We start from the raw sequence: 12288 nt of genomic DNA, 5'->3' as shown, positions 1-12288 counted from the left end.
CCCGCCCCGGGGCCCTCGCCACAGCGGGGCGGCGATTCCCGGCGCCCCCCGCCCCGCCTCGCGGCCCCCCGCGCGGAGGATACAGCTTGAAGCCGCGGAGGATCTCCTTGGCCCGCTCGTCCGTGGCCGACATGGTCCTGCCGCGCCGCGGGCGGGCGGACGGGGCTGGGCCGGGCCTGGCGGGAGCGCGGCGGTGACAGCGGCGCCTCAGGACCCCCCGCCCCTCCCTCCCGCGCACCCGCCACTGCCCGGCGCAGCCAACCCCAGCGGCCGCCCGCCGCCGCCATGGCCAATCACCCGCTGCCGTTCGCTCTTCGCCCCGCCTTCTGGCACTGGAGTGACAGCGCGGCTGGCCAATCAGGCAGCGCCCTCCCGCATTCAGGGGTGGGTGCGCAGCGGTGGCCGGGATGCCTCGGCCGGGCCCGAGGGCGCCGCGGTGGAGCCGCCAGAGGATGGGCCGTGCCGGGGAGCGGGGGTCGGTCGATGCCCTGGAGACCTCGGTGGGGCGAGAAGTCACCGCGGGCCTGGTCACTGCCCGCCCGGCGGCGGCTGAACGTCCCCGAGCCGCTGGAGCTGTGCTGGCGCTTGTGCGGGTGGCGGGTGGCGGGACCCTGGGGCTGCTCGGCGAAGCTCCAGCCTTGAGTCCGGGTGGTGCCGGGGACCCCGGCGCTCAGACCCAGAGCGGCTTCTGGTGGAGACATTCAAACCCCACCTGGACGAGTTCCCCTGTCACGAGCTCCAGGGTACCGTGCCTTGACTGAGTGATCTCCAGAGGGTCCTCCCAACCCCAACAGTTCTGGAGTCAACGGGACCAGCGTTATAGAGAAGGTTTAAAATAAATAGTATGCTTCCCCTGGAACAAAGGCAGCCTTCTTTGTGCTGCAGAAATTCGAATCACAGAATGGTTGGGGTTGGAAGGGGCTAAAATACCATCCGGTTCCACCTCTCTGCCGTGGGCAGGGGCACCTTCCACTAGAACCTGCCTCATCCAGCCTGGCCTTGAACACTTCCAGGGATGGGGGCATCCACAGCTTCTTTGGCCAACCTGTACCACTGCCTTACCACCCTCATAGTAAAGGATTTCTTCTTTAATCGAAACCTGCTCTCTGTCAATTTGGAGCCATTCCCCTTGTCCTGTCTCTACATGTCTTTGCAAAAAGTCCCTCTCCAGCTTTCTTGTAGGACCCCTTCAGGTACTGAAAGGCCTCAATAAGGTCACCCTGGAGCTTTCTCTTCTCCAGGCTAAACAATCCAAATTCTCTCAGCCTTTCCTCATAGGAGAGGTGCTCCAGCCCCCTAATCATCTTTATGGCCTTTATGGCTTTGTTGCAGAGTCATTTGTGGGGAAAAGTCTTGGGTTTTTTAGCACATCCCAGGAGACAGGCTATTCTTTAATGTGAACAAATTAACCCTTCTGGTAACAATCTGAGTGCAACTGATACAAAACATTAAGTCATGATGAAGGCAGCAGTTGTAATCCAGGTTCAAAACAGGACCAGTGAACATTCAGGGTGACATCAATACACTCGCTCATGGCTTGACTTGCCTCCAAATCAGCCACTGTACAAAAGTGGAGAATGTGAACATTAATAAAGGCTGTGTTTAATGCATAAGGACAAGGCCACTGCCAGTATTACCGATAAGAGACCTTAATAAAAATAGGCAGCATTTATTTCCATGATGCGTGTGATTCATGCTCAGTTCCACACCACCGGTTGAAAGTGTACGAAGGGATCATTTTGAGTCTGGGCTGAGCGCCAGGGGTGCCCTATACTAATATATATCTATCTTGTATTAAAGAGTCTTTCCTGGGTTTTACCTAAGCTGTGGAATTGCATGCTGTCTAAGGAGAAGGGACAAAAGGCCACTGGGGAGAAAAGACTGATGAAGATAAAAGATAAGTGAGAAAAAAGCAGATTTGAAGGCAGAAACAAACGGTTGTGTGGGGAGGAAGAGCCTGCCAGGTGGAAGTAGGACATGCTGGTTTACACAAGACATAAGGAACTCAATCCTGCCTCTGTTCAGGCTCCTCAGAGATGAAGGAGCTGAGGCTAAATGGATCTTGAGGTGAGGAACTCTTGAAATGTTGAAGGGTTTCTTGTACCACAGGGGTAGGAATATTCCTGGAATTTTGAGTTGGAACCTTTGTGTTTTCTGGCCAAGTCTCAGAATTCCCAAGTTTGCCTTGCTATGTAGGGAAGCACAGGCCTCTCATTTTTGAACTTCTGAAAATCACTAAAGAGCTCATGGCTGAAGTGTGAAGCTCTTGTGACTACTGCAGGCAGGAGCAGCAGTGGAACATGTGACAGCACAACTCAGAGTGACAGAAACCCTGGGATCTCCTTGCAAAATCCTTGGGCTGCATTAACACAAACAGCACTTGTCTTAACAATCTTTGCAATCTTAACAATATTTGCAAGAAGGTTGCTGCAAGTCTCACCATCCCTTGGTGCCACTTTGAACTGAAAACTTCCCCTTTGCTTTCATGTCTCTGCCAGGTGTGGCAGTTTCTGAGCTGCCCTTGCAGGTGATAAGGCACCTCCAGCCTGCTTTCTGCTTCCCTAGCAGCTGCTCTCTCAAGGTGCAGGTACACAAGCTGGTGTTTCTGCAGAGCAGCATAACTGGGGGATAGTGTAATTAACTGGGGCTTCACCTCACCCCACACTTGATGGAAGAGGTTGTACAACCACACACATGCAACCACCCAGACATCACTCTTTGCCTTGCCAAGGTGTGAGATGAGAGTCCAGCGAGCAGCTGAGTGTCTGGATCCTGGGAAATGCAGGGAGTTTGACAGCTCCTATCACTCCATGCTCTGGAGGTGTGTGCTGGCAGCTGCAGGGGTTACGAGGCTGGAAGGAGTGAGGATGAATGGATGAAGCATGGGGGAAGCATACACAGATGAGGAATAAACTGCATCTGGGATGATGTCAGCATTTATGTAGCCAAGCTTTCCCCTAGGGCTACTGGCCATTCAGTCATGTGCAGGTGCCTTTGCTCCTGCTCCAATAATGCCATGGTGCCAACAGTTGATTTTATTTTGCTATAAGTTGTTGGGAAGTAAAATTATTACAGACACTTTAGGAACCAGGTCCTAATCCTGGCAGCTGAATTTAGTCTAGTGCACGAATTCTTTTCACAAGAGTTTTTGATTTAAACCACCTCATTTGCAAAAGGAAAACTTAAACAAAAGTACTTTCCCTGTCAGCCCTTTCCTTGGTGAGGCCAAGTGTTCTCAAAATCTGGGGGTTCACGACCCCACTGCTTGGGGATGTTACTCTGGATTTATGGTTTCTTTGCTCAGGCAGTGCAGAGAAATTAGTTGAATTATCTGCTGCCTAAAAGAGACCTGGACTGCAGAATCACAAGGGGAAGAGATGGGGTGAGTCAAGAGATAATGCCAACATTAAAAGATAAAATGGATTAACATCTCCCTGCGCAGGACAGGCCCTCCTGGCTGACCTACATGGGGCTTATAGCTGATTTTTACCCACAGGCTCTAGCAAGAGGTCGCAAAACCAATCCATGAAAAATAGCTCACAATCATATATTTCCATTTCTATTTCAGCCTGGGATCTGAGCTTTAACAAGACTTGAGACAAAGGAGGCCACGCACTGCTTGTCCAAGGCCACTGTTCCAGCACGTCTGGGCCAACACAAACCGTGGGGAAGGGCCTGGTTAGGATGAGATTAAAGAGGTAATTCTCCCTCCCTATGCAGATGGGAGCTAAGTGTGGCTTAAGTAAATTACTGAATGGCTTGTTATAGCCCTGGCTGAGTTCCCTTGCTGTGCAGGGCCTGTTTTTTTTACATCCAGTTTGCTTTGAAGCCCAGAGTGTCACAACAGCATTCCAACACCTGCATCTTTGTGCTTCTCTGGCATCCCTTCTCTGGACAACGGAACCCTGGGGACCTGCTGTGGGTGGCTCTGAGGCACAGGATAAGCCCTATCAGTTTCCCTAATAATTTCTGATGTTCATTCCTTGAAAGCTCACCCCTCCTACTGTGCTGGTCCATGACTTGATCTTCAGGGACTGGCTGACTGAAAGCCAAAAGCACTTTGCTCTTAGCTGAAGGATTTTTAGCAGAGGCACACTTTATTCACAGTGTGGCATGGATGAGCCTACAGGCCTCCGTGATGGAACAACCCCCAATTCCCTCATTTCCACCCTTGCTCTTATACCCTCTCAAGAGTCTTTTGGCTCCTGATCTGTGTCCTGGAGAGGATCTGAACCCTTCCAGCTCCCTCCCTGCTCCCTCACATCACAGCCAGAGCTCTGCCCTTTGGCTTGTCATTTGTATGGACCATTTTTGTATGGAGTTTAAAATCACTTCTAGCACCATATCATCTTTCACCCCATTTCTTGGCATTTCCCAGGAGGATTGGCCTGAGAGGCTTGGCTGGTAGAATCACAGAATATCCTGAGTGGGAAGGGACTCACATCCTCAAGCTCAACTCCCGGCCCTGCACAGGACAACTCCAAGAATCTCATCGCATGCCCATTAACCTCTACATAGAATCACAGATTCATAGAATAACTAGAATTAGAAGGGACCCCTAAGGATCATCAAATCCAGATCCTCTCCTTGCACAGCCCCAAGAACCCCACCATGTGCCTGAGAGCGTTGTCCAAACGCTCCTTGAGCTCTGCCAGGCTTGGGGTTGTGACCACTTCCCTGCAGAGCCTGTTCCAGTGCCCCGTGCAACCATTCCATCTAATAATGGCCCCACTTCCAATGAGGAAACGGCCTGACCACGGTGACCCTTCGCACAGGCTATTTTGGGGCTGCAAACCCCCGCGATGCCGCCACCGCACCTCGTACCCCCAAAAAGAGAGGCGGGAATTTCCCTTGCTTGTGCTGAAACAGCTGCTCGGTGAAGTTTGCTCCAAGGGCCGCCGGACCGTGGTTCTACGGCCGCCAGCCCACCCATCCCGCCGTGCCCATCCCGGTATCCGAGGGATGCCGGGACGCGCTTCCCGGTCCTTGGGGGAACTCTCGGGCTGGGGCGGAACGTTCGGCGCGGCCCGCGCGTTCCGGGGGGGAAGAGGCCGCGCGCGGACACCGGCGCCGCCATCATGGCGGCCTGAGGCGCGGCGGGCTCGGCGCCGGGAGCGGCGGGGCGGGAGGCCGGGAGCCGACAGGTAACGCCGGGGACCGGGGCGGCCGTGAGGCACCCCCCGATATATCACCCCCTGCGGAAGGGCTCGGCCCGCTCGGTGGGGCCCGGGGGCTCTGCCGGGGGTCTGGGGAGGGACGGCAGGGCCGGGAAACCCCCGCCTCCCTGTGCGGGGTCTGCGGGCCGCTTCCTGCCCTGAAACCCCCTCAGAGAGGCCTGACCGGGAGAGAAGCCTGGTTTGTCCCCGTGCGCGGATTGTCGTAGCCTTTGGCCAAGCTCCGTTGGAGTGTTTTGTGTATTTCAGTCACTTCTCACCAGGATAAGGCGCTTGTGGAAGCAGCGAGGTATTCCCGGGGTGCGGACAGGTTGCAATAGCACCGCTGTTGTCTGAACGTGTACTCGGGTAGGGGCAAATGGTTGGCATTTCTTCCCTATCAGGGCATGGATGCAGCCAGCCAGTCCTTTGTAACCTCACACTCGAGCATGTGGTTTGGTTACCTGTGAGGGAGAAACAATGGAACCGAGGTATCTGAATCCCATTCCCAGCTCTCCCGGTCCATGTGCTCTCTTGAGGAAATTGTCCTCTGTGTCTGTTTCTTTTCCATGAGTAGGGAGGGCAGCACTGGTGTATGAGGAACCCACACTGAGTGTTACTGTATTGCAGGGATTTCTCAGTCAGCACTGAGGTGCTGTTCTCGTGTTGCACTTGTGCCTCTGATGGAAAGAGGATTTACACTAAGAGCTGAGACATCTCTGTGTGCAGAGTGTGAAAGGCTGTCTGCTCAGGTTGAGACCATTGAGGTGTAAAGTAGCAGGGTAAAATGTATTTTTAGAAGTTGACTAATACAGGAAGTTGCAATGTCTTCACAAGCCTTAATTTGGGTAGGCCTGGTGAAACAGTGAAACCCCTGTGTGACTGTGCTCCCCCCACGGGGGACGATGTGGGCCCGGTGGTCACACAGAACCAGACACAATCTCTGGTGTGTGGTTCTCTGCTGATTGTTTGATTTTCTTCACCAGAGTAAAGGTTACACCCTCTGCTTGATACTTATCCCATACAAACATAGCACAACTCCCCCCCTTATCTGCCAAGTTGTTTGGTGTCTGAATAACATGCTTGGGAAGTTTTGTCTCAGTTGTTTGTAAACAAACAACTCGTTTTGTGGAACTTGTTAATAAATAGTGGTTTAGGTTTCAAAACCAACATGTTGGTGCTGGGAGACAACATGCACACCAGAAATGTCAGGCAGCGGAGGAAGACAAAGACCTCTCTTTTAGGGACTTAAATAGAGCCTTTGTAGACAGGGTATTTTTATCTCTTGAGCTTTCCAGTTAACCCAAAACACTTGAACTGTGCAGTGCAGACTGTTGAGCTGCATTACAGGCCAGATCTCTTTGCCTTTTGGGCTCAGAAAGCAGTAGGAATTATGTGCACACACTTTATCTGTAGCCAGTGTAAAAGGAAAAGGTGTAGTGTGTGGGCATACAGTGTGGATCAGTCCTTCACAGGGAATTATATTAGTGGCTGTTTTTGGGGTGTGTAATGAGGAAGGAGGAAGCCTCAGCTGACCTCTAATAGATGTATCAATAAGCATCTTCACAGTTGGCATTAATTGGCAGCATCAGTATAAGGAAAATCTGAAAACAGCATGAACCTAAACTCCTTTTCTACTGGCAAGAGCAGGTCCTTTTAGGGGACTGAGGAGACAGAAATTTTGCTCAGATACTGTGTGAATCATTTTTGCTCCCCAGATAAATCAGCAGTTGAACCTGCTGGGTTTGTGGCCTGCCCCTGGGTGCTGGAGAAGAGCCTGGCTCTGCTGACACTGAAACAAGCTCAGCAGCTCCTGGTCCACTGCCAGGACTCAGCAAAGGAGGAGGGATGTATTAATATTATGTTCTTTTATTGACAGATTGAAAACTGAGAATGGCAGGAGAACAGAAACCGTCCTGCAATCTTCTAGAGCAGTTTATTTTACTGGCCAAAGGTACAAGTGGCTCAGCTCTGACTGCTCTTATAAATCAAGTGCTGGAGGCTCCTGGAGTTTATGTCTTTGGAGAGCTGTTGAAGTTAACAAACGTGCAGGAGGTAAGAGATGAGTTTCCATCCTAATGCCCTTTTCTGCACTTCCCCAATATGAGGGATCCCCAGAAATTTCCACACACAGCCTGTGCATGAAATTTCTGTGCCAGGAAGGGCCTGATGCGACTTATGTTGGTTCTGAGATGTTTGTGTGTGAGAGACTGACCTTACTTTTGCCTTGTACATGTTAGGTGTTAAAAAATACCTATATAAAGCTTTGCTACCTTAATGCAATTGCTAGCACAACAAAAATTTGGCAACAGCACTGTAACAGAGTTAGGAAGGCACTTAGCCAGCCAGCAACAAAAAAAATCCCTTTCTACTCCTTTGCTGTCCTGGAAAGCAGAACTTCAATGCTCTCCAAAAGTCTTTGTGAACAGATGTCTAGTGTATCGGGCCTGGGTGGTAACCAAATCCAAACCATTTCAAACCAAGATGGAAAGTAAGTTCCAGAGCTTTTGCTGAGAATGCCTTGCCAGCCCCTGCCTCTACTCCAGTGAGGGAATCTAAGCTGAGTATCTCTGCAGCTGGAATAACACAGTGTGCAGCAAGTTTGGCTTTCCAGACAGGCTCCTAATTATGCCCAGAAGTGCCTCTATGGTTATTCAGCATCAAATCACAAGGACATTTTTTTTTCCCCTGGATTTGTGTGCAGCAAATTTTATTAAAAAACCCCAGTCAATAAAAATCACTGCTTGGTGCTGCTGTTACTCCATTGAAGTGTTTGCAGGCAAGGAGTGCTGTTACATTTGAGTGTTCAAATGCATTCAACTCACAGCGTTCCAGGTTGCTTTGCTTTGAAGCTGTGGTGGCTCTGCAGGTGAGCTGCCTTACCTTTCACAGTCATAGCCAGGATGCTTAACCAGCCATCACCACTGCCTGCTTGCTTATCACATGAGGAGAAGAGCTGGCCCTGTAGGTTGTCAGCTGAAATTAAGATTTGCCTCTTTCTTTTACTTCCTGAGGTGCTGTACAAAGCATTTGACAGCCCAAACTGTAGTTATGTTCTGGTGCATAGAAATGGCTGGATCACCTTGACTCTAAAACTGCTGAAATTTGCTGCTGCCTGTGAGCCCTTAGAAAGAGTCCAGCTCTTTAAGACCGAGATGTAATTGCTTGTCTGGCTACTTCTTGTCCTGTGCAGGCTTAAACCATTCTCTGGAGAAGTTGATTATCAGGGTTGTGTTGACTGTTACTGTTTAATGTGAAATTTCTTTTCTCCCCACCCAGCTTGCTGAAGGGTCCAATGCTGCTTATTTCCAGCTGCTGAACCTGTTTGCTTATGGAACATACCGAGACTATGTAGGTAAGAGACTGCTGCCTGACTGCAGAGGGTGGGGCTGGGCTGCCCTCTGGGATTGTCAGAGGCAGTTCCTTGCTTTCTGTGATGCCTGGTGGAGTGTGGCTGGGGGAAAGTGTCCAAGAACAGAATTTGCTTGGGAGGAGAGTTCTCCGTAGGGGTTCTCTGGGTCATATGTGCTTTTTAATTGCTAAAATTAAAGGAAGGGCTAGAGACCGTGGTGTGTTACTGGTTTTTCATGGGACTGCAGTGCTGGATGGAATTGGTCTGTAGCAGAATTTGTTGATGTTCACAGACCACTTACCTCTGCAGAGAACAATTTCAGACATGTGTTTGGAAATTTAGATGACACCGGTTATGGAAACTGCAGAAAACTTAGACAAAATTGTTCTGCATTATTTATAAAAACCTATATGGTTTATGAGACAACCTTTTATTTCGTGACAGCACTGCTGAAACAAAATAAAGAATTTCTTAGCTAAAATAGAAGTTAAAATAATGGCTTTTATACAGCTTCAGAAGGACTATGTGTGAATCATCTTTGTATCTGTCAAAATGTGCTTTTATCTCTGGTGCTTATGCTTCCATTCTGCTACAATTTAATGCTTCATTTGTGAGTAGCAGCCTCATCCAGACCATTACAGAGCGTGACAAAGAATTCTGTCATAGTGCTGGCTATCACTGTGGTGGATGAGCTATCTAGTTCCTGTAAGGAGAAGTGGCATCTGTAAGTGCAAGGACTGGAAATTCCAGTGGCTGTGGAGCAACACGAGCCTCATGAATTCTGTGACTGATTAGAGGATGTGTTTTCTCTTCATGGATCTTTTGTCCCAGCATGTGACAGCACAGATCGTTCTTCCTTTTCTAGTGAAGAAAGAGAGATGGGTAAAAGTAGTCAAAATGTAGAGCATTGGATGAGGTGGGATGGATGGGAGAACTTGAGTGGCCCTGAAACATTCATTTCCATTAAAGTAGATATTTTAAAGAGGTTTTTTGCTTTGGAGAGCTGCCAGTTTCCTTTCTGTTTTTAAATATTCATGAGGCACATGGATATAATACAGTGACAGTGTGGCCATCTAGATTAATAATTTTTCCTCTCTTCCTCAGCCTGGTACTTTACACTTTCAACTCTAAATTCTGCAGTTCTTTAGAGAAATAAAACCAGCTGTATTTGCAAACAGATTAGCCAGGGAGGAAGATTTTATTCTGCCAGCTTGTTAATGAAATAAAAATTACTTGTTAGAAACAAAACATTGACCAACTGTTTTGGCAGGGCACCACTTGTGAATTACTTTCTAATTCCAGAACCAGAATTACTAAAGAAGCAGAGAAGGATGGAATTGTCAAGTTGTTTTTAACTTTTCCCCTCTCTCCCTGGGTGTGCCAATCTGTCTGCAGCAGCAGCACTCTCTGCTCACCAGCACCCACAGTTGCTGGAGGAGTTCAGCCTTCCAGGGTTTAGTGTAGCATAACGTGCCTGGATTATATAATTTCTGAAGTAGAGTCCTGAATCTTGTCTTTTTGACATTACAGCAAACAAAGACAACCTGCCTGAATTAACAGTGACTCAGAAGAACAAGCTGAAACACTTGACGATCGTAAGCCTGGCGTCCCGAATGAAGGTAACATGCCTGGAGTGTGACAGCACTTGTCTCTTGGTTTAGTGTTCTCTCCTGGTGCATATGGGACATTAGCCTTGTGGAATTCCATGGATGAGGTATAAGCGTGTCTGAACTGACATGCAAATTGGTCAGGAAGGCCTGGAAAACTTTGTATAGTTCATTCACTGCTGGAAACGGAGAATCATAGTTAAAAACACTGACTTTTTGTTCTAGAGAAGGCTAAGCAACACTTGATTTCTTCTACAATCCCATTACCTTTTTTCTTCTGTGATGTGCTAATACCAAAGCTTCAGGAATTACTGAAGTTGTGACAGAATAGTTCATGGCCTGGCAGGTGTTTGTTCTGCCACAATCAGTCACTGCTGCGCGTGCAGGTTAAAGTGTAGGATACAATAAGTGTTTGAGTCTTGACCTTCTGAGACTTAGCTGTTCATTTTTGGCTCTAGGACTGTTAACTTATTCTTGGTCTTGCTGTTTTTAGTGCATTCCCTATTCCGTATTGCTGAAGGACCTGGATATGAGGAATCTGAGGGAGCTGGAAGATCTGATTATTGAAGCGGTTTATACAGATATTATCCAGGGGAAGTTGGATCAACGAAACCAGGTGTTAGAGGTGGATTTTTGTATTGGTAGAGACATTCAGAAGAAGGACATCAGTAACATTGTCAAAACACTCCAGGAATGGTGAGGCAGTCTCTCTACCTTTCTTGTTCCTTGTACGTAGCGTGTCCTGTTTTTAGCTTATCCTCAGTTTCAAGTGCTGGCTCAATTTCACCATGTTCCATTAATCAGAGTCTTGTGCTATAAATCGGCACGTGGAGGAGGAGTCTGTTGGGCAAGTTTTCCAAGATCCCATCTGGGATTCAATTTGTGTAATGTATCAAGCCAGACTACCACATTGTGAGCTTCTGCTCACACTGTTGCTTTTACATGGCAAGACCCCAGCGAGGAGTAGAGGCCTTTGCAGAGAGAGGTGCCAAACTGGACTCAAGGTCCTGTGGTGGGAGCTACTCCCCTTCCTGCTGTTACACTTGATAACGAAAACAGAACTTTTCAGCCTTTTTCACTGTGATGAGAACTATGTGGGCAAAAAAAAATCACTGCTGCCTGCAACCATAGTGGGACTGTGGTATTATCATTTTGTGTCTTTGCCAGGAGCTGCTTCTCATCTTTTTATAGGACTCCTTTCCCACCCAGAGAAATTCCCCTATAGACTGTGGAGCCTGTGGCAGGTCTTGAGCTGACTGGGAATTGCTTCCTAGTTGCTGTGGTAATGAGCACATGAAAAGTAATTAAACTGCTGGGTAAATACACTGTCCTGAGGTTGGGGCAGGTTTTTTGCTTCTCTACTCCAACTCTCTCAGTCCCATCATGGCAGGAGGGCTCTGGCAGCTTCCAGGACCTTACAGCCCTGTTTGGAAGATAACAGTGAACCCACTGCCAGTTCTCTTTTTGTCTTTTCCAGTCCCGAGTTCTTGTCATTTGAACACTTATTTCAGTATTACTTTTTTCTTTAATTTTAAAATTTTTCTTACTTTTAAATAATATGTTGCATCCCTGTTTAAGCCGTAATTCTGACTGAAAAGAAGGGTTGAAACTACATTGAACCTGCCGTTACTCTTTGATGGTAACAGACTCTCTAGAGAATGCTGTGAAACGCATTGAGTATGCAGCAGAGCTTTTCTTGCCAGCTTTTTGCAACTCTAAGCAGGAGGTATAAATTTAATAATCTCTTAAACTTTTGGATGAGTGTGACTTTTCAGTGCCTGACTGAGCTGCTCCAGAGAGAACTCGCAGACACTGACATGGTTTGTATCTTGCAGGTGCGATGGTTGTGAGGCAGTTCTTTTAGGAATTGAGCAGCAAGTGCTTAGAGCCAACCAGTACAAAGAGAACCATCACAGAACTCAGCAGCAGGTAGAGATGGAGGTGGGTACAGATTAATTTCAGGCTGCTCTATGCTGTTCGATAAGTGTTTGCTGAAGAAAATTATCTGGTAACACCTGGTTGATGGTCATGGCTCTCTGGCAATCATGCAAATAAGGTGTGGAGTAGGAAGAAAACACGGCTCTTTCTGAGTGCTAGTAAGACCACAAACAACACATTTGCCCACTATGAGCAGATTGCATCTTTCTTGATACATTTTTATAAATTTAGGGTAGGT

General features: G+C 48.4%; 2 protein-coding genes across 3 annotated transcripts in view; one reads left to right on the top strand and one right to left on the bottom strand.

The window, feature by feature from the left end:
• Window positions 1-216, bottom strand: part of PDE6D (phosphodiesterase 6D) — a 34038-nt gene extending 33822 nt beyond the window's left edge. Inside the window, exon 1 of the mRNA XM_017810812.1 lies at window positions 84-216. Coding sequence (XP_017666301.1) covers window positions 84-133 — 50 coding nt within the window. The 5' untranslated portion in view covers window positions 134-216. The remainder of the gene's footprint in view (window positions 1-83) is intronic.
• A 4873-nt stretch (window positions 217-5089) lies between these two features.
• COPS7B (COP9 signalosome subunit 7B) overlaps window positions 5090-12288 on the top strand; it is an 18270-nt gene continuing 11071 nt past the window's right edge. For both annotated transcript variants that reach the window (XR_001874047.1, XM_017810716.1), the window contains exons 1-6: window positions 5090-5144; window positions 7033-7208; window positions 8433-8508; window positions 10036-10124; window positions 10606-10808; window positions 11948-12053. Coding sequence is in view for 1 of the 2 variants with exons in the window: in XM_017810716.1 (XP_017666205.1) it covers window positions 7047-7208; window positions 8433-8508; window positions 10036-10124; window positions 10606-10808; window positions 11948-12053 (636 nt within the window). In the remaining variant the exon portion in view is untranslated. The remainder of the gene's footprint in view (window positions 5145-7032; window positions 7209-8432; window positions 8509-10035; window positions 10125-10605; window positions 10809-11947; window positions 12054-12288) is intronic.

The sequence above is a fragment of the Lepidothrix coronata genome, unplaced genomic scaffold (assembly GCF_001604755.1).
Source record: "Lepidothrix coronata isolate B3197 unplaced genomic scaffold, Lepidothrix_coronata-1.0 Scaffold29, whole genome shotgun sequence".
NCBI classification, from domain to species: domain Eukaryota; kingdom Metazoa; phylum Chordata; class Aves; order Passeriformes; family Pipridae; genus Lepidothrix; species Lepidothrix coronata.
This window is presented reverse-complemented; position numbering and strand designations above follow the sequence as displayed.